The 21,234-nt window shown below is 59.6% G+C and overlaps 1 protein-coding gene across 1 annotated transcript in view; it reads right to left on the bottom strand.

The window, feature by feature from the left end:
- GRID2IP (Grid2 interacting protein) overlaps positions 1-21,234 on the bottom strand; it is a 37,137-nt gene that overhangs the window by 4,796 nt on the left and 11,107 nt on the right. Inside the window, exons 3-20 of the mRNA XM_027125501.1 lie at positions 15,684-16,061; positions 15,369-15,454; positions 12,769-12,838; positions 12,181-12,275; positions 11,691-11,874; positions 9,324-9,478; positions 8,175-8,330; positions 7,822-7,919; positions 7,525-7,642; positions 6,396-6,751; positions 5,565-5,981; positions 3,707-3,794; positions 2,840-2,917; positions 2,105-2,301; positions 1,625-1,780; positions 1,414-1,500; positions 423-552; positions 215-333 (exon numbers count right to left, since the gene is read on the bottom strand). Of these exons, the coding sequence (XP_026981302.1) occupies positions 215-333; positions 423-552; positions 1,414-1,500; positions 1,625-1,780; positions 2,105-2,301; positions 2,840-2,917; positions 3,707-3,794; positions 5,565-5,981; positions 6,396-6,751; positions 7,525-7,642; positions 7,822-7,919; positions 8,175-8,330; positions 9,324-9,478; positions 11,691-11,874; positions 12,181-12,275; positions 12,769-12,838; positions 15,369-15,454; positions 15,684-16,061 (2,968 nt within the window). The remainder of the gene's footprint in view (positions 1-214; positions 334-422; positions 553-1,413; positions 1,501-1,624; positions 1,781-2,104; positions 2,302-2,839; positions 2,918-3,706; positions 3,795-5,564; positions 5,982-6,395; positions 6,752-7,524; positions 7,643-7,821; positions 7,920-8,174; positions 8,331-9,323; positions 9,479-11,690; positions 11,875-12,180; positions 12,276-12,768; positions 12,839-15,368; positions 15,455-15,683; positions 16,062-21,234) is intronic.

Genomic DNA, 21,234 nt, shown 5'->3' with positions numbered 1-21,234 from the left:
AAAAAAAAAAAAAAAAAAAAAAGAGCTCCTTCTCAGTTACACACAGACTTGACATAAGCACTTAGATTCTAAATGACCTAAGGCGGACCCCCTTCCAGAGCCCCTGGACCCAGAGCAGCCTCTGCCCAGAATCTCTGCAGGCCACTGGAGCTACAGCCAGCTCTACCTGACCCCCCCCGGGCCTAGGGTCCACTGCGGCACTGGGACAGGATACCGCCATGACCACGGCAAACTTGTCCTCGCTGGTGGGGGACATGCTCTGGCAGGCGGCCTGTATCTCACTGATGGTGCCGTGGAGGTCAGCCAGGTCACTGGTCAGGGCCCGTTGGTTCACTGTAGGGTAGGCAACAGAGCCTCGTGGGGCTGCCCTCTCAGCCCAGGACAGCGGTGCCTCTGCCTCCCTACCCATCCACCCAGCCTACCTTTGGCAGCCAGGGGCACGGTGGGCAGGTCCTGAGCAAAACCCAGGAGTTCGGGGAAGTGCTGGCTCAGCGATTTGGCAAGGATATGCAGGAAGGTGGACTTCCCATCCACCGTCTTGGTGGAGTTCAGCTGCAAGTGACCCCAACATATATCTTCCTCAAGGACCCCATCAGATTCCCGATCACACGGGCTCAAGTGCTCTCCTCCCTGCTTCCCCTGGGTTGTGGCATCAGTTCCTGGCCCCCGACACTCTCCAACTCCAAAGCTCATAAGCTGATGGCTAGTAATACTTAACTCTGAAGCTCTCATCTGCTGGGATGCCACAGGCCTGTTTCCTGGCCCAGATCTTTGAGACCCCCAGGAACCAGGCCCCCAGCCCCCAGCTAGGGAAGGACCCTAGGTTTTTCTGTCCTTGTGAGTTTGCCCTTGTCAAAAGATAGAGCCCAAGATTCTCTAACCCCAGGGAAAGCGGGGAGCATCGCTCACAGCTCTTCGCTTTTGTGGTTTTCTGAAACCATCTGTGGCCCATCTGAGCCTCAGACACCCTAAACCATTCATATCTATAAAGGGAGTTTTTCTTTCTCTTTTTGAAAACAACCAAAGGCATCATGGGGAAAAGTCCCAGAAACACAGGGGAAAGGCTGGATATTTGAGCTGTCCCTTCTCTGATCCTAGATCTTTCTGGGGTAGGACTGGCCTGATGGTGGTGGTGGTGTTGAGGGCACAGAATCCACCAGGTGGGACTCGCCCCTCCCTCCTGCAGCCTTCCCTCCCTGCCCTTCTCCTCTCCCACCACTCCATCTTCCAGATCTTGAGGATTGGCTTGGAGACGCCACCTTGTCCCCCCAACCCCTCAACCCCCAAACTTTGCTTCTGTTACATCCTGGCCTGCGGGCAGCCAGCTCTTCCTCTGGGGGGGGGGGATGGGGGTGGGGAAGGGCCTCAATGGTAGAGCAAACAAATCAGTGACTGTCTGACAGGCCCCCTCACCTCCGTCAGGAAGTTGATCTTGAAGCCCGTGGTCTTGTTGGTTTGGGGCTGTCCATCGTTGAGATAGTTGCCCATAGCCAACACAAACTGTGGAGAGAAAGGTGGGCAGGTCCTGCCCCACGCCCTGGCCCCTCTCTGGATGAACCTCCAGGCTGGAAGCCCCAGGGGACAGAGGGGCAGGTAGAGTGATCTGAGAAGGGGCGGTTCTGACCTCCAGGATCTTGGCGAGCTTCCGGCTGTTCTTGAGCTCGAGGGAGGCCTGGCGCAAGCACTCCAGGCTGCCCCGGATCTCTTCTGTCTTCTCCTGTAGGGTGGCCTGGAAGTGGAGGCTGCGCAGGCGGGTCTTGTACTCGGGAACCGACAGCATCTGACGGGAAGGCAGGGCCAGGATTCATCCATCCCGCCGGGAGACCCGCTGCCCCGGGGCAGCCGGGGGTGGGGGTCAGCGGGCTGCCCGGTATTCCCTTAGGAAAACAAGCACAACCTCTAGGGGGCACCCTCATCCCATCTACCTTGGACCCTGAGTGAGAACTGGCTGTTACAGGTGTAAAACCGGGACTCAGGCGTGAACGCGGTGGCGGGAGGGGAGCGAGACCCACGCACAAAGGCACAAAGCGAAAGCCGCGACAGAGGAGGCCGAGGCCGCTGGGCAGCCGCCCCTGATCCCGGGCGGGGGTCACGGCCGCAGCACCTGCAGGACGAACTGGTCGGGCTCGCTGAGGCGGCCGGGCGCCTCGCGGAAGGCCTGGTAGCGCTGCTCCTCGTCGGCGTCTGGCGCGAAGAGCAGCAGTTGCGCCAGGTGCGCGGGCTCCAGGCGCCGGGGCTCCATGCTCATTAGCACCTGCCGCAGCTCGGCCGGGCTCAGCTTCAGGTGCGCCAGCAGGATGGCTGCGGGCGGGGCCGCGAGGGTGAGCCGGGGCAGGGCCCGGGCGGGGAGTGGGCGGGGCTTCAAGATCCACCCTGGCTCCTGGGTGTGTCGGGGGACGGGGGGCCAGGAACCGGGGCGGAGCAGGAGCCTGCCCAGGGGAGGGGAGGGTCCTTCCCGCGACCTATTGAGGGGCGAGGGCGGGGTTCTCAAAGAGACAGACGTGGAATTGAGCGGGGCCTGCGGAGTTGGGGCCAGGGAACTAGGGAGGGTCCTGAGACGGGAAGAGTAGGGTATGCGGTTGGAGGCGGGGCCGGAACTGGGGAGCCGATTACAGGATGAGGGCGGGGCCGATGGGGGTGGAGCCAAGGCCGGCACCTGCGCCCGGTGGGATCGGGCTGGCCGTGGGACCTGGGAGAGGGTCTTCACCGCGCGGGAGGCAGGTGTTGGGGCCCCCACGGCCTAATCTCGATCATCCACCGGGGTGGATCAAAGGCTCGGTGGCCCGGTGGGGGGTCGCGTCCTGCCCCCCACAACCACCCGGCACCTCCAGCCCCTCACAGGTGTTGTAGGCCTTCTTGTGGGACAGGATCTCCACCACCTCCTTCTTCCTGAAGGGCTCAGGCCCGGGCACCGGTTCTGGAAGGGAAACTGATGGTTTAATGAGGGGACGCCAGGCTGAGGCTGCTGTGCGAGGGCCCAGGAGGGGTGTGCCCACACCCCACAGCCCAGACGCCCCCGACCATGGACTTGACTGAATCAGCTCCACGTGTCCACACTCCCCTCACCCATGGACTCTGGGGTCCAGTCTAACACAGTGTGCGTGATGTGGCGTGTGTCCGCTCCCCGCCCCCCATCCTCTCTCCCCTGGGCCCTTGGGACTGAGCTGGCCCCATAAGGAGAACCAATCACCTCTCGACCTTGCAGATGCTTCCTGGACAACGGCCTTTCTCTTCAATCCCGGGACCACTTTCCACACACAGTATCCCTGGCTGCCTGGAGCCCCACCCAACAACTACAGGGAGATACCCTGAGAGGGGTAATGGGAGAGAGAGACTTGGAAGGGATATCTGTCTACCTTATTGTGGCTGTGCGACTTGGAGCAAATTACCTAGCCCCTTTGTGCTTCCTCATCAGGAGGTTGGGGGGATCACAGTCCCTACCTCACAGAATTGTCACAGGATTAATTTAGAAACAAGGGTGTCTGACATTTGGTAAGCATGCAACACACGTCAGCTCTTACTATCTCCATTTTGAGGTAGGAAACCTGAGGCTCTGAGAAGTTCAATAACTCAGGGACACAGTAAATAAATGGCGGTCCGTGCAGACCTTGGGGGCTCTAAGCCCTGGGACGCCACAGAAGGTAGTGGGTGGGCTGCCACAGAGGACCTGGTATCTGGGTTCCCCTAGGGCCCTCAGGCCACTCACTAGCAGGTTTCTGGGTGCCAAAGTGGAGCTCCAGGTCGAGGTACTTCACCATGTCGCTCAGCTTATCATAGTCAGAGTCCTCCCCGAGCTGCGAGGGAGGGGGAGGTTCAGAGCGAGGAAGAACTGCCGCCCTCCACCGCCCCCACCCTCTAAGGGCTGCCTTGTGAGCTCCAGGAGGGAGAGCCTTCATCAAGCCCTGGGATAAACCCGGCGGCAGGAGGAGGCTGCAGGAGAAGCTAAATCATCTAAGTTATCAGGCGGTGAACCCGCCCCTCCTGTGGTCAACAACACTCACACCTGCAGCACTCTCCACGCAGAAGCCAGCAAGTTGCGCTGGAGCAGGGGGTAGAGGGGCTCTAAAGAGGCTGGAGCCGACCAAGGAGGCTTAAGGGGTCTGGGTCTGTTTTGAGTGAGTTCACCAGAGCTGCTCTGGGTTCCCGATTCTGGGGAAACTAAAGCAGGGAAATGCCAGGAGCTAGGAACTGGACAGGTGGTTTTAACAAATGACCTGGGTGAGAGGCGACAGTCTAGAAGGGCCATGGCTGCAGGCCAGGGACACCTGGCATGGATTTGGACTTGGCCATGTGCATGACCTCTGTCCCTGTGTCCACCTTCAGAATCCAGTGGAAAGACCACTCTTCAGAGCAAGGCTTCAAGGACCATCTGAGGCTGGTAGGAGTGAGGTCTCCAGGGGACCCAGTAGGTCCCAGTTTGTGACTTTGTCCTGCCGAGCATCCTTATCAGCAACATGGAAAGCTTCCCTTGGAGGTGTGGGCTGAGGCCAACTTGGCTGGGAAGGCAGGAGACAGAACTGGGACCCAGGAAGCGGCAATGGGAAAAAATGACAAGCATGCCCCCGCGGAGGGTGGCTGCATGTAAGGACATGCTGTTGGTCCCAAGAAGAGGAAGGGACTAGGCTTGAGGATGACGGAGGGAATGAGCACTGCGATGGGGCAGCCCCAGAAGCTGGAGGGTTCCCAGGCCATGTTCAAAGGAGTATGATGTCCAGGTCAAAGGAGATGAGAGCACTGTTTTCTCCTCTGAACTGGTGAAGCCCCATTAGGAGTTCCATTTGGGACCTGCCCTTTGACAGACGATGGGGCTAGAAACCACATTCTAGGGGAATGACCTAAAGAACAGGGATGGGGTGAACCTTGTTCATGGGACAGGCTGGTTGGTCTGTGGATAAGGAAATATACTTGCTCTGCCTGATTTCAAAGGGCAGGACAGAAAGCAGGACATGGGAATCTTGGTGAGACAAAATTTCAGAGCAATACAAGGATGGATGGTGAAAACTGTCCAGTGAGGAAAGGGATGCCTTGACGGATAGTGAGCTCCCCATCACTAAAGGGGTTCAAGTATATATTGGCAGTGTTGTTTGGGAGGAAGTTCAAGCATCAGAGTGAAAGGGTGGAGGCTGGTGTGCAGGGGTTTGGAACAGCTGCCCTTTTAAGAATCCTTCAGTCTTGGCTCCTGTGAATAAACTACTGATCGTAGACTGGCGGACAGTTCGAAGGTCTGTGACTCTCTAACCAGATGTCCTTCTCTTGGCTCTAAGAGCCTAAGGGAACTGTTCAAATCTCAAGTGATAGGTTTCAAGGGTGAGTGTGGTGCTGTTTCTGGATGTCCCCAGTGTGTCATTGGCTTAGGGACACAGATTGAGCTTCGGTGCCTGTGTCAGCCCCAAGGGTGGGCGTGTTCATGGGCTGGGCCTTCATTCATCCTCTGCTCAGCATGGGGACGACCAGAGGATGTTCAGCTGACGCTGGAAGAGGCCTGGAGAAGGGTCTTGCCTTCACTGCTGCTGCCCAGACCACCTCCCCCGGCGCAGAGCACTCCTGGCCTCTGGGTCACCTACCTGTCCCCAGATGGTGCCTTCCGAGTTCTCCACCTGCTCCCACCGCAGGCGCTTGACACTCATGTGGCTGGTCTCACTGCGGCGGTGGCCCAGGCCCCGGGACAGCATGGGGGGCGCACAGGGGACAGGTGGAGGCAGGGGTGGCGGGGGTGGTGGAGGGACTGGGTGGCTGAGTTGGGTGAGGGGCTTGGCCAGCGTCGGAGCGGGGCCCCAGGGGCCATCAGGGGTGCGGGAGCTGGGCTTGGGGTCATGGAAGGGCAGGGGTGGCGGTGGCGGGGGGCTGAGTGGGGGCGGGGGGATGTGGTCGGAGATGGAGGAGTAGGTCAGGGAGCTGCCCTCCTCACTGCTGCTGATGCACTCGCTGGCACTGCTCCTCTCATTGGTGACGAAGCTGCCCTGGTCGTCGTGGAAGCTCATCTGGGGGGACAGAGCAAGGCAAGGGGAGGGTCAGGCTGGGCCCAGGGAGACTGGAGCCTGGGCCAAGGTGAGGGAGAGTGGAGTAGTCTGGGGCAGGGGGTGGCATGGCCCGGGGATGGGACAGGAGAGGCTGGGGGCTTAGCCTGAGGCTGTGGTGGGACAGCCCGACAGAGTGTAGGGAACCTGAGACAGGGCATATGGGGCGGCCTTGGACAAACAGGGTCCTAGCTTGAGCCCAGGGTGGGATAGCTCCAGCCAGGGAGCGGGGTGTCCTGGGACAGATTCTAGGATGGACTGGGGCAGGGAGAGGGGGAGCCTGGGGCACATCCCCAGGGCAGCAGGCCTCCTGCAGGAGCCTGTGGACACTGTCCCCATATAGGCCCCCGTACCCTGCACGTCTGCCCGCGTGCTCACCTCTTCGTAGTCATTCTCAGGGCTCAGGAAATCATCCACGATGGTGACCCGGGGCCCCAGCTGCTCACTCAGCGCATCCAGGAAGCGGTCAGTATCCCGGCTTGGCACAGGGTGGGCGAAGGTGAACAGCTTCCTGCGGCTGGGCGGGCGGCCGGGGTCCGGGCTGGGGGTGCTGCTGGAGCGGAGGGGCCCGGGGCCCAGCTGTGGGGAGGGCGCCCTGCTACTGTCCAAGCTGGCGTAGGGGTGGGACTCGCAGCTGCTGGGGGAGGCCAGGCCCTCTGAGCACAGCGGGTAATAGCAGGGGGAGGGCAGGAGCCGCTCGCTGGTCCACGAGACGCTGGACAGGGTCCTGGGTCCTAGGGTGGGGGATGGAACGTGAGGACCCCTCTCGGGTCAGTACCTGGGTCCCAGGTGCGGGCTGGAGGGGAGGGGCCCCAGGGCAGGTTGGCTCTGTGTCCCTGGACACCTTCCTTTCCTCCCCTGGACACAGTGCAGGAAGACCCTGGATGGCGTTGCGTCCCCAGGCTTCCCTCAGGGTGATCAAAGGACGGAGTGGGCAGGGGGAGTACTGCTTGGCCCCAGGACAGGCAGACCCCAGCTCATCTTGCACAGGATCCCACGGTCCCACCTGGAACCCACTGAACACAAGTCAAGGGTGAGGGGGTCTCCAGACCAAAGGTCATGGGGCACCTCCCGCACCTAGCAAGCCCTTGGCTCACAGAAACATCACCCAGGGGTCCTGCCTTCTGAACTGCCGAGAAACCATCATGTGTGTCTGTGAACAACCATCTTCCCAGCCGTGCCACTCACAGAGCAAAATGCATGCACTTCCTAGTCTATCGGACAGTCACATGTGAACCTGGGGACTCCTGTGGGGGCGGCCCTGTGCTTTTCTAGATCCATAGCAGAGGTGAGGATCAGAGGGGACATGGGAGGGGCCAGGACAACCCGGACCTTGATGGCCCCTAGCTATGGGGGTTGCCAGGGCTCCCCAGCATTCAGTCCCATAGCCACGGAGCGAAGAGGGAGGTCCAGGGATATGCCTGGAGGTGGTGGTCACACCCAGCCAGCCAGCCGGGAGGCCGGAGGCCAGAGCTGCCCTCGGGAGCCGGGGCTGGCGAGCCCCTACCTTCCGTGCCTGCCATGCTGGGCACTGGTGGGGAGGCACGGGATCTGGAGGTGGTCCCCATCTTCCCTTTGAAGCTGCTGCTCAACCGGGACTCAAGCTCTGCGTAGACAGCCGACATCTTTGGGGAGAGGAGGTGGGGATGGGTCCAGCCTGCCCTTACCTCCCCCACGTGGCCCTAACATGGCCTCAGAGGCCAGGCCTGGGTGGCCTGGGAGGCCAGGGTCTGCCCCAGCTCCGTAGGCCACCCATTCCCAGCTCCCCACTGACACCAAAAGCAGGGCAGAGAGAAGGTCTCACCATCTTGGGGTTGGGGGTCTCGGGGAGGGATGTACCATCGCCCGCCTGGCGCTCGCCTGGGATCAGAGGACGAGGCATCTCCGCGCAGTCGCTGGGCCCTGCCGGGGAATCAGGAGGGCCAAGTCCACAACACGGGGGTCTAGTGACCACCCCTGAGCTCTAAGACTCAGGCCCCAGCCCAGACCCAGCGAGGGCCTCTGGAGAAAGAACCGCCAAGCCCCGTGGGCCCAGAGGGGCCACTGCTCAGCCCATTCCCAGGGATGTCTCATCTCGCCAAGCCCATTTTGCAGGTGGGAAAACCGAGCCCTGTCGCGCCCTCTCACCCACTCCAGCCTTTTGGTCCGGGGCCTCACCACAGCTGAGGCTGGCCTCCAGGCCCTGGGACCGGAGGCTGCGGCGGCACATGGAGGAGGCCCTCAGGGAGCTCCGTGGTTGGGGCTCAGGCGCCGGCTCCGGCTCCGGCTCCGGCTCCAGCTCGGGTTCCAGGTCCAGTGTGGGCTCTGGCTCTGCTATGGGACCAAAGGGGAGACAGGCCCCTTGTCCTCTCAGGCTGACAAGGAGTCTCCAAACACAGGGAGGGTGAGGGCACCCACCTGTGAGCCTGGGCCTGCTCGGCTCTAGGACAGCTGGGAACCCTAGGGTGAGAGGCGGGGCGCTGGGGTGCCAGCCTGAGGACAGACGCTGGGCGGAGGTGGCCACAACCCACCCTCAGGGCCCCTTCTCGTCCCGAGAGCCTAGGACCCCCTGATTCCCAGGTCTCAACACGCAGGCGCTGCTGCCCCTAGGGGCCTGCAGAGTGAAATGGAAGGTTCCAGGTCAGGGCAGATGTGTGGGACATCTGCTGCCCAGCCTGCACCTGAGCTCAAACCCTCAACCCCCCAACAAACTCTGGGTCCCCAGGACTAGGGTTGCTGGGCGCACAAGGGCCAGCACAGAGGAGACGGGCAGGCGAACGGCAGGTGCCCAGGGTTTAGCCCACTTTCGATGCTCACAGCCGAGTGATGAAGCGCGTGCGTGGTGTGGGCACGGGGGCACCCAGTGACGGGGCAGCAGCGGGGAGCTGAGGCTGCACGGGGCCCCGTAGGCCCTCGTGTGAGTCTGTGGGCTCCAGAGCCCACTAGGCAGGTGTGACCTGGCCGTGCGCTCACAATCCAGGTCTGTAAACAGTGTCCACGTGAACTTCTTGATCTGTGCCACACTTCCCAGGGTGCAAAGCACAGCCACTGTGGTCACCCTCATTTTGTGGGTGAGAAACCTGAGACCCTGGGCGTTCGGTGGGGTGTCTAAAGTCTAAGGTTATGCTGCCTTAAGTGTCAAGTTGGCAAAGCACATCCGTGGGGCAAAGCGTGGGACCAGCCCCGGTGTGCTGGGTGTGCATCTCCAGGACAAGTGGGTGCATCTGTGTGTGGGAGGAGCCCGGGTTGGCTGTAATACCTCACAGGTGAGAACAGCAGGTGTCTGGCCTTTACCTGGCGGGCTGGGCAGGGGGAGGGGCTGCTTACCTGTCATGGCCGTGTAGCCCAGGAAACATGCGATTTTCTCCTGGCAGAGTTCCTGCTCCTCGTAAGTCAGCAGCTGGTAGATGAACTGCCAGAGGACCTGCTTGGCGGGCGTGTCCAGCACCGGGTAGACATCAACGATCAGGGTGTCGATGTTCCTGGGGGTGGCGTGCAGGAGCAAGGGGTTCATGACTCAGGGGCTCAACAGAGGGGGCAGGGTGGTGGACAAGGGGGCACTTCCGGGCCACAGAATTCAGCCTCATGCCCTTCCCTTCCTCCCCAAGACAGAGAAGTGGGCAGGAAGGTAGGCCCTGCGGACAGCCTGCCCAGATTCAAATCCCAGCTCTGCCACTTACCAGCCAAGTGACCTTTCTTGCTACTAATTGCTCTGTCTCAGTTTCCTCCTCTGTAAAATGGGAGATAAAAATAGCATCTACTGGGGAGTTCCCTGGTGGCCTAATGGTTAGGATTCTGGACTCACTGCTGTGGCCTGAGTTCAGTCCCTGGTCGGGGAATGGAGATCCCACAAGTTGTGCTGCACGGCCAAAAAAAAAAAAAAAAAAAAATGAAAGCATCTACCACACAGAGCTGTTGTGAAGATGAAAATGTATAGAAAGTATTAGGAAAGCTGACTCACTATATCAGGGACTGGCAAACGATGGCCCAAGGCCCAAAATTTGGCCTGCCACCTGTTTTTGTGAAGCAAGTTTTATCGGAACATGGTTTATATAAGCCTATGGTTTATATTTTGTCTATGGCTGTTCTCAAGTTACAACAGAAGAGATGAATGGTTTCAGTGGAGACTATATGGCCTGCAAAGCCTAAAATATTTGCTATCTGGATGTTTCTACAAATAGTTTGCTGATCGCTGCATTGTATGGAAAAAATAAAACTGATCCTCATGTAACACCACACATAAAGGTGAACTCCAGGAGGATAAAAGACCAAAGTGTGGAAGGTATAATTATAAAATTAATAGGAGATATCTTTTGACCAAGGGGCAGGGAAGGACTTCTTAAACAAAAATTCAAAAGCCAAAGCAATAAGCCCCAAATGTATTGAATGGGATGATACAAAACCAAGAATACTTGTTTAAAGAAGCACAACTTGGAGCTGTTAATATTAGATATAATGGGGCTTCCCTGGTGGCGCAGTGGTTGAGAGTCCGCCTGCCGATGCAGGGGACACGGGTTCGTGCCCCGGTCCGGGAAGATCCCATATGCCGCGGAGCAACTAAGCCCGTGCGCCACAACTACTGAGCCTGCGCTCTAGAGCCCGCGAGTCACAACTACAGAAGCCCACGTGCCTAGAGCCCATGCTCCGCAACAAGAGAAGCCACTGCCATGAGAAGCCTGCGCACCGCAATGAAAAGTAGCCCCCGCTTGCCACAACTAGAGAAAGCCCACGTGCAGCAACGAAGACCCAATGCAGCCAAAAATAAATAAGTAAAATAAATAAATTTATAAAAAAATAAATAAAACATAAAACAAACAGGGAACTCTGGCAAATTTAAGTTTTGCCGTTTGGAACTTTCTGGAATTTTTTCCAAATATATTTGTTCAGTGGTTGGTTGAATCTATGGATGCAGAACCCATGGATATAAGGACCGACTGGGGGTGTTAGAACTTGGATGAATGCTGAAAACATGCTAAATGAAAGAAGCCAGACATGAAAGTCCACATATTGTATGATTCCATCATATGAAATGTCCAGAACAGGGACGTCTACAGAGACAGAAAGTAGATTAGTGGTTATTTAAGGTGAAGGAAGAGCGGCAGGGGGCGAGAGCAATAGTGAAAGGGTTGGGCTTTCTTTTTGATGAAAGTGTTCTAAGATTGAGTATGATGATGGTTACACATATTTGTGAATATACTAAGAACCAGTGCATTGTACATTCAAATGGGTGAATTGCATGATATGTGGATTATATTTCAACAAATATACATTTTTGTTTAAACAAAAAAAGGGAATGAACAAGTGATGGGCTTTGCAGGGACGTGTGATAAACACTCCTGCTGCTGCTGAGGTGCAAAAAGAAAGGCGCTAACCCCAGCCTCACAGGGCGGGGCTGGTGGCAAGTGCCCGCGGTGGGGGTGTTGTGAGGGTCCCGCCAACAACCCTGCAGGGGGCGCTGCCTGCCTCCCTTTACGGAGAAGGCTGTGACTCGCCCAGGGCACTTGGCTAGGAGGTTTCAGAGTCAGGGTTTGTTCTAGGGCAGCCCCGATGGTCCCCACCCCAACTCAGGTCCTCTGAGCTTCCCTCAGGAGAAGGGGGCTTAGGAAGCTCAGGCAGGGAGACCCCGATAGTGAGACCGGGCAGGAATCGGGGTCTACCCCGGGCAGGTCCCCACCACCACCCTGGCCCAGCCACCTGTGCTGGAAGAAGCTCTCGAGGGCCCGGCAGACCCCGTAGCGCTCGGGGGGCGTGAGCAGGTGCTCCAGCTGCTGGCTGAAGGTCCTGCCCTGCACCCGGATGCTGGACGGCAGGATCTCCGCCACCCACTGCAGGGAGGTGAGCGCCGACGACGGGTTGGGAGAATCCATCGAGTCGGAGTCTGCAGGGGCCACGGGAAGGAGAGGCCCGGGTGACCCAGCGTCCCCAGGCCAGGCGCGGTTTTCCTGGCAGCTGGGGCCAGGGGACCTCCCGAACTGGGGTGAGCGCCATGCATTGGGAGGCACACCTGGGGATGTGCCCCATTAGGGGAGGGAGGCCACCCCACTGGGTTTTGCAGCACCACCTGGAGAGGGAAGCTGCAGAGATGGGGGACAAGCAGAGTCCTCTGTAGAATCATAAATCCCACCCATGGTGACCCCAGCAGGGTATGTGGGCCAAGGCGGCCAAGGGCCAGTGGGGGTCTCACCGCTGGCGAATGGGACGAGCCCCTCCTCCACCACCAGCGTGGGCATTGCACCACTGCCCTGCAGCATGGACACCACCTTGTCGTGGGAGCAGTTCCTGCCGAGCAGAGATGGCCCAGGAGGGCCTGCCCAGGATGAGCCCTGCCCAAAGCCACCCGCCAGACCTCCCTGTCCTGCCGGTGGAGGCCACACAGCAAGCCCACGGCTGGGCCAGGACCAGAAGCCAGGGCCCTGCCTCTCCTGCTTGTTAATCTCCTCTGCAGGAGAAGCTCCAGGCCCAGGGCCAGCTGGACACTTCTGGGTACAGAAGGGGTCATGACCACGCCACCCCTGGGCAGGGTCCCCTCTTAAGGGTAAGACACACACGATCCATTCAACTCTGTGCCCCCTGCATGGAGCTGGGGTGTTTCCTGGTTGGAAGGACGATATGACATCCTGGAGAGGGTGGGAGGGTGGATTCAAGACTTCCTGTGAGAAGAGGGACACACTGGGGACCAACTGGTCAGAGGCCCATGGCCGGGGTATCCCAAGAGTCAGGAGTCCTGGGGACTGTTTGCCACCAAGCTCCAGTGACCCCAATAGCCTCTGACCTCATGTCTAGTCCGTTGAGGAAGAGGATCCGGTCACCCGATTTGAGGGAAGCATTGTCAGCCGGGCTCCCTGGAAGCAAGGAGACAGGGTGCGGTCAGCTGAGCGGTGACCCACTCAGGGATCCCTGTGTCGTCCTCCTGTTTTACAGGCGAGAAGTGGGATGGGTGGCAGAGGAGAGCCAAATTCAGGCCAGCAGTCCCACATTAGAGCCAGCGCCCCTCTGCTCCCAGCTGCTCGAAGCAGGGAGCTGCTCGAAGCCTGGCGAGGGTGGGAGTGCTCGGGACCCGGCGTGGACCACCGGTCAGCCCTGAGCTGGGGGAGGAGAGCAGAAAAGGAAGGTGTGCACACCCGCAGAGGACCCTACTCTACACTCTATTCTCGACCCCTCGTACGAAGGTCCACATCATAAATTCCTCTGTGTCTTTGTCACTAGGAGAAAATGTGTCTAGAGGGAAGCTCCTCCCTCAGGCTGGGAAACATGAAGAGTTAATCATGTTTCGACATCTTGGGACCTTGCTGACACTGGAGGGACTGTCCCTCTAGAGGGCTAGCCAATCCCTAGAGATGGTACATGACTGGTCTGCAAGTGCATCTTTCCCGTGCCAACCAACCAATCCTAAGCCCATCCCGCCGCCCTTCGTCTATGGGGCTCGCACAGTCCAGGTAAACCTACTTAGCTGGCTTACCCTGCCTCACCCATTTCTTCACACACACACACAAAAAAGGACTCTTGCGCACGTTTTCTCTTGCTCCCTCTGCCTCGTGACCAATCCTGGTGCTTCCCTGTGTGGCCCTTTGTGGCATGGTGTGCCGTGCCCCTTCCTCTTGGGAGCTGTAACACACCATCTTTTTAATGGCAGTCATCTCCTGACCTGTTGGCCTCACCATGTCTGAATAATAAAACCTACATTTTCAGCACATGGGAGCAGCTAATTCTCACTCTGCCTTAATGGCCCTGCAGGTCAGCCCTAACCCAGTACCTGATACCTGGAGAAGGGGGAGCTGCTAAGTTTGCTCCTGTAGATACAGACTTTTTTTTCTTTCTGCCTCTTTCATTATTCATCACTCTAAATATGATTTGGAAGCAAGTGGGGGGAAATGATAGATGCCTAAATATACTCTCAGACTGTGAGCAATTGGTTCTCTCTTGAGGTGGGATTCGTCAGGAGAGGAAGGGGAATGATCAGGGAAGACTTCCTGACAGAGGGGGCCAGGGGTTTTTATTTTTCCTGGGACTGAAAAGGGGACGAGGGCGATGGTGACAAATCCAACATGGCCTGCCTGGAAGCGTGGGCCAGGCTGGGGTGAAAGGCCAGAGAGGTAGTAGCAAGGGATGAAAGAGCACTGGATCAGGAGTCAGGAGGCCCCGGGTTCTAGTCCCTGATTTGCCAGAGTCCCTCAAGCCTGTATCCCCATCTGTAAAAGCTGCCATCGAAGCACCCGTTTGGCTTCCTGTGACGAGGAAGGCATGGCGTTACCAGCCTGGAGGTTGGGCTGGGGAGAACAGCACCCCTGGATTTTGACATGGCCCCAGGCCAAGTATCTCTGGCTACACATGTGGGAGAGGCAGGGAGGTGGGGGTGGGGGTGATGGCAAAGTTGGAAGAGACATATCCAAAGAGGAGAGATTAATCATGTCTAGAGGACGCTCCCCAGAGAGCAGCCTTGGGCCTTTTCTCTACAACAGTGTGTCAATGACTTAGTGATGTACAAATCCAAGATGGACTGGGTCTCAGAATGATCCGAAGGCCGGAACAGTGATGCAAAGGCACTGAGGCACTTTCCCAGCGATCAGAAGAGCCCTTCTCACAAATCCATGCACTGGAGATGTGAGATGCAGAAGAGTAGAAAGAACTCAGCATCAGCAGGGGCACCGATGGGGCTGGTTCACTAGCACATCATGTTCAGGTGCTGGGAGGGGATGGGGACAGGACAGAGCAGGTGACCCAGCCCTGTGGGCTGCTTACAGGGAGGGAGAGATCAATTCGGTACCAGGAGACATGTCTGTCCACGGAGACCTTCCACAAGGGAATGGGCTGCCTCCACAATAAATGGGTTTTTTTCCCTCCCTCCCCTCAACGCTCCACTGGAAGGGTAGGAAGAAGGAATTCCTTCACTGAGGAGACTGCCTTTTTCAAGATGCACCATTCCAGGAGCAAGAAGGGGCTGGCCAGGTGGGAGGAGGAGGGGAGTCCAGATTTGGGGGGCTGGGGGGCTGGATAGTGGGAAGAGGCCCTGAAGCCCTGCTGCCCGCCCAGCAAGTGCCCAGTTCCCAGGGAACGGGAATGTTGTCTGGGGCTCAGCCTGGTCAGGCAGCAGCTCTGTCCCGGCTGCCCCCGTGTCTCAGGCAGTGCCCCTTGCCCTCCCTGTGGACACAGGAAAGATCTGGATGGAGAGCTTGGCTCACGTGGCGCAGGGGTGACCCTGAACTTGGAGGGGGTTCGCCCTGACTGGGGAAGGTGGATGATTTGGATCTGCTGCTCTGGGACACTCAGAGGACACAGGCTACTTGAGGTTGGTACCTGAAAGGGGGAGGGGCTGCTGAGCATCGGCCTAACAGACTCCCTCACCCCATCCTGAACAACCCACCCACACCTCACCAGGCACGACAGACTCGATCCAGACAGGTCCGTGGCCGCGAAGCGTGAAGCCGAAGCTCTTGTTGCCCTTGTAGACTCGGACCGTCCTGGGGAGAAAGAAGGGGCGGGTGGGGAGCGGGCAGCACGCCTTCCCCTGGGGAGAGGAGCCTGGGGGGTGCAGGAGATGGCGACGTCCAGCGTCCCGCTCTCCTTCACCTCTCCTGGACCCCAACCCCCAGCTGTCCTCGCTTCGCCCCCGCGCCCTCCGCCCGGGTCTCCATGCCGAGCCCACCGACCGAGAGGCGTCCGCAGCCCGCGCCCACGCGTCTCGGGTACCTGCGCGCGCCCCCGGGGCCGGCGCGGCTGCCGAGCAGAGAGGCGGCCTTGCGCTGGGGAGGCTCGTCGGGGCGGCGCGGGGCGGCGCTGGCGCGCGTGGACACCAGGAGGCGCTCCGGCCGTTCCTCGCTGCGGCTCCGGCGCAGCCGCTGCGCGCCCTGCGCCCGCCGGGCGCGGCATAGCTTGCCCAGCAGACCCTGAGACACTACCTCGTCGAAGCGCGCCCGGTGCTTCTTGGGGATGAAGATCCTGCGGGCGAGGACAGCAGAGTCGGGGCGCGCCCCCTGATCGCGCCCTGAACTCGGCAAACCTCGGCCCAAAAACTTCTCTTCGTGGGCGCTGCCCTCGGCTCTCCCCTCCACCCAAGGGTGGCGGGGGAATCAGCAGCCCACACCCCAAGTGTCCCCCTCAGTGCCCGGACTTGCGCCCCAACGGGCCCGGGCCACACGAAGGCCACGGCGCCCTACTTGCTGCACTTCGGGGAAAGTCTCGTTCCCACTGTCCCCATTACTCTGGCCTCGGGGCCTTCAGTGCCCTCAAAGCCCGTCCGTGGACCCGTTCCTCCTCTTGCCTCTGTCTTCCCACCTCTGGCCTCTCCCAGACTCCCTCATCCCATGCCCTCGCACCAGGCCAAACAGCAGATAGGGGTCCCCACCACCCACCGTCTCCCTGCCTGATTCCAGGCAGCTCTGCTGGAGAAAACTGAAGCCACAATCCGCTCCAGGGTCAGACTTCGCCCAGACCCTCATCAGACCCCCCAGCTCCCAGCAGCCCTCTCTACAGCTGCCGCCTCAGAAAGCGCCAGGACCACCACATCCAGTCCTGGCTTGTACACTTTTGCCCGGGCTGTGGCCCCCACCTAGCACACTCTCTCTGCTCTTCTAGCTAAACCGGGCTCGCCCTTCAACACCCAACACTGGCCTTCCTCGTTTTGTCCAACATGTTTTAGGAGGTCTCTGCTCTCTGTGCCAGCCAGGCGCTCGGCTTCAAAGCTGAAGGCACTGTGGACCCTGCTCTAAAAGGAGTCACCCTGGAAGTGATGAGAGGCAGCGGGGAGGCTCACACAGTCCCTTGTTGGGGTCCACACCCTGGAATGTTTCCTTGGTGTCCATAGGTCTCCTCGGCAAGGCTGGAAGCTCTCTGAGGGCTGGATCTGAAGCTTGGGTGTGACCGACAGTGACCAGCCAGGGCTCGGCACATGGTTGGGACTGACGCAGTAAACGGGGGTCTACCAGTGGCCCACCCATACTTCTGAGTAATGGCAGCAGTTAACATCCTGGTGGACTCCCTGGCCCATGGAAGAGGATTCTGAGGCTCAGAGAGGATCCCTAACTTTCCAGGGCTACTCGGCCGCCCTCGGCATAGCTGAGATGGAAGCCCAGCCGCTGGACCTCCGCACTGTGGCAGGGCTCTGTCGAGGGCCCCTGAAGGTCTGGTTGCTATCGAGGCCTACCTGGCTGCATCCCAAGGCTCCCTTTCCTGTTCTTTCGACCAGGAGCCAGTGCCAAGGGCATGGGAGGAGGGGAGGGAGCAGAGGCCTTGCAGCCACAGCTGAAATACAACGCCTCTGATGTCGCACGGTGGCCCCCGCTAAGTTCCCACGATCTCTGTGGGTAGTTTAATAAGGTCAGTGGACACACTAAGCTACCTGGTGGGAGGGAAGGGATGTGGATCCTGGGGGAGGAGGGTGCATCAGGGCCTGCCCCCCACCCCCCAGTGAGCTCTGCTTCAGATCTGGATGTTCCAGGCAACCAGGAGGTTAGAATGATGGCCTGCTCAGCTCTGCCAGGAGAGTCATCGCCTGATACACGCATCCTTGCCCACCCCCAGTGGTTCCCAAAAATCTAGAGCCTCAGTCGCATTCCCCACATGGTCAGTCAAGGTCTCCAGAGCCTGCCTTCTCCTTCCGCCTGGCCTGCACCTTCCCCACATGCCTCGTGCTCAGGCAAAGCAGAGATGACAAGCCGGAAACTGTCTACCTTACACTTTGGCTCCGGCCCCAGGCTCCAGAAGGTATCAGCCCAACACCCCCAGCCCCTAGGTCCAACCTGCCACCCTCTAGCAGCAATAGAGGGTGGCGGCCGCCACCCTGCCCCTGCAGTGGAAACCAGGTGAGTCACCAACTGCATAGGTAGGAGAAAGTTGGGTGGCCCATTCCCTCCTTGGTGTTCTTGGGGCTGAGAAGGAAGCCAAGGCCGCCTGGTGTGCCAGACGCCCTTTCTGGCTGGTGTGGGCCCTCCGTGCGGCTCAGTCTGGCCCAGGCACCCCAGCCCTGGGTCTGCTCTGAATTGACTGGCCCAGCACATCCAGATGCAGTGGGGTCTCATGGACCGCTGTGGCTGATGGATTTGATGCCCCTTTGACCTGACAGCCTGGCTACAGCTGCCTCAGGACTCCCAGGTCCCTGCTACGCCAAGAAGCTTCTCTGTGGCCACAGGGCTCTTCTGGGTGCCACACAATGACCTTGCACTCAGAGTCAGTTCTCTTCTCTCTGGGGGATCAGGTCTAAATCCAACTCCAGATTCCTACCCGGGGCTCCCATAGGGTCCTCTCTCTCCACCACATTCCCCGCCTTGTTCTCTGCCCAGTTCCCTCAATCAGTCCAGTCGTAGGAAGGAAAAAGGGCTTTTCAATCCCAGCCCTTGATCCCCGACCTGGATCCCGACCCCTAGGGCCTCGGACGGGTTCCGGGTGCCTAGCGCGGGGAACTCGCCCCTTTAATAACCTTCCGGTTTATGCCTGCCCTCCCAAGCCCCCGCCCCCAGCCAGGCTCGGTGGGTGCCCACCCAGGACAGCGAAGCCCCTCAGTGCCCCAGCCCCACCCCTTTTCAGGTCAGCCGGAGGCGGGTCCGTCGCACCAGGGTGCGCGGTTCCCGGGGGCTCCGGGCGCAGTGGGGAAACTACCGAAAGTGCCGAGAGAAGCCCTGGTCCTTCCCCATCTGAAGCCGGCGACGGCGGCGCGGCAGGTGCCGATGGGCAGGGGGTGGCGGAGCCCGCGAGCAGAGCGAGGTCGCCGAGACTCCACGCGCCTCTGCTGGGCGAGCGCGCTCGGCCCCTCCCGAGCCGGCTGGGCCCGAGGCCCCGCGCCCGCCCCCTCTCGGGTGGCCCCGCCCCGCCCGGCCCCGCCCCTTCGGGGGACCCTTCAGTCAGCTCCCCGCGAGCTGGGGCTGGTCGAGGCCGTCACGCCGCCTCCTCTGGCCCCCTCCACGAGCACCTCCCCAGGCGCCTCGCCTCCGACCCCTCGGGCCGCGGCGCTCCGGAGAGTCCCCAACACCCGAATGCAGCGAGGCCGAACCCGACCGTTCAGAGGAAGCTCCGACTGCCTTGTGCAGAGCCTGGGAAGGCTTTCTGGAGGAGGTGGACTTTGCGCTGGGACTCGAGGACTCAGCAGGTGTCATCCAGAGAGACCCTCCCTTCCCACCCAGGGGGAAGCTCCAGAGGAGAAGGGGCTAGAGAAGGAGGCCTTGAATGCCATTGTCAGCCGCTCAAGCTGCACTCCGAACAGTGAGGAGCCGCGGGAGGGTATAAGGATTTAAGGGGAGGTGGAGGGACCCCGAAGGTTTGGTACACCAGGGGAGGGGTGATGCTGGGAGGGGCACAGCAAAGGATGTTGGGATGGGACAAGTGGCCAGATTCTAAACCACAGGAAGTCAAGTTAATGAGACCTGGTGAGTGAGTGGAAATGAGGAGGGGGTGGCCAGGTTGGGGCAAGTCCCAGGTGAGGGCAGTGGGGGGAACAGAGGGCCTCCCTGGGATGGGCGTGTCCTACTGGGAGAGGGGAGGGGAGGACCAGCTAAGGGGAAGAGACGGAGATAAGGGGAAAGGGGGTCCGGACCCCTCCTCCAGCTCTGGGCCTGCCACAAAGCAGGAGCAGGCCCCAGGGCCCCCACTGCATTGTCATTTCTTGCTGATCCGAGTCCTAGCTTCAGGCTGGAAAGGGTGAGAATCTGAGTTCTGAGGACCAAAGGATAGATGCCGGGGAGCCAGCCCAGGGCATCCTGGGAGGGGTTTCTCAGGGACAGCCTCAAAGTGGCAGGGCGCTGGGGGAAGGGGGGTCAGCACAAGGAGGCAGTCACCACCCAGACAGGCTGGAACCGCAGAGGCAGGAAACCCGGGGGACTTTGCCTCCGCCTCGGTCTTGGGGGGGGGGGGGGAACATCCTCCACGATCCTGCCTGCGGGTTTCCTGCAGCCCGTCACAGGGAGGCCCCTGCAGACCTGACGGTCAGTCTCTGTCCTCTATCCAGGCCATGCTGCCCAACACACTTCAGCCCTGCATGCCTGGCCCCAGGGAGGCCACCACTCTGGGGTGACCTCTCACGGCTTTATGTCTCCCCTGCAGCAGCAGGAAGCCTGAGCCGGTGCTCATTCGGTGTCCTCCCCGTGCCTGACCTCAGCCCTGCCGGGGGGAGAAGTGTCTGAAAATCCTCACGGTGAGCACAGCTCCCTGTCATCCACAGGGCACAGCCGTCCCATCATGATCGAGCCATTTCTGGTTGTTTGGTACCAGCTGTGATGGCCCTGAGGCTGTGAAGACCGTCCACGTTGCCGTGGGCACTGGAGACGCGACCACGGAGCAGATGCTGCTGCTCGAATCCAGACACAGCCAGCAGGGCACTCGCTGCCTTGGGGCCAGGTTCCCCCCCCGCCACCCCAGCACAGTGAAGGCACCGAAGGGGCCAGCAGCTGGTGCATCTGGCCAGATGACCCATGGCAGCATAGGGTGGGTCAGGCTGGTCCTGCTGAAATGTCTGCCCCGGCAAGAGGGTACTACCAAAGGCAGGTCACACCAGGGCAGTGTTTCCCCCCCACAGAGGACATTTGGCATTGTCTGGAGACAGTTTTGGTTGTCACAAAATGACAAGTGGCAGGAGGGCGTGCTACTGGCATCTAGTGAGCAGAGGCCAGGGATGCGGCTAAGCGTCCTACAACATGCAGGACAGCCCCCAGCAACAGAGAAACATGGGGCCCCAAACGTCGATAGTGCCATGGTCAAGGAACCTCTCTAGGGAGAAAGAGACCTTCCCTGGGGGAACCAATTTAACAGAGCACATACTAGATGCCTGGCGCTTCCCCTACACAGTGTCATAGAATTTTCCAAGGAGCTTTGTATGATGGTGTCGCTGACACTTGTCATTAAAGCAGAGGAGGGTGAGGGAGGTGCTCACACCCTATCCCCCAGATTCTCAACTAATCTCTTCTCTGCTTTGCCACTGGCAGAGTCCACTTACATGCTTTCCTACCAAGAACCCCACGGGGAACACGTAGAAATGACCAGCCCCATCTTTATGGATGAAGTGTAGAGGTTAGTGAAACTGCTCAAGGTCACACAGCCAGTGAGTGGACTGGGGGCTCGCTAGGTCTGCTGGGATTCAAAACACAGCTTCCTCCACCACCTCAGCTGTTTCCTCTCCTGACCCCCACCCCTGACCCTTTCCTTCTTTGCATTTTTTCCTGAAACACTAGCAGAGCACAAAGCTGACTTTGCTTTTCTGTTCCCTCCTATCCACGTCACGCTTTCCAAACTACCTGGCCTGTCCTAATTAGAAAGT

This window comes from Aethalodelphis obliquidens, unplaced genomic scaffold (genome assembly GCF_003676395.1).
Source record: "Aethalodelphis obliquidens isolate GAN/ISIS:26980383/991018 unplaced genomic scaffold, ASM367639v1 scaffold30, whole genome shotgun sequence".
Taxonomy (NCBI): Eukaryota; Metazoa; Chordata; class Mammalia; order Artiodactyla; family Delphinidae; genus Aethalodelphis; species Aethalodelphis obliquidens.
Note: the sequence above shows the minus strand (reverse complement) of the source record. Positions and strands in the feature narration are given on the sequence as shown.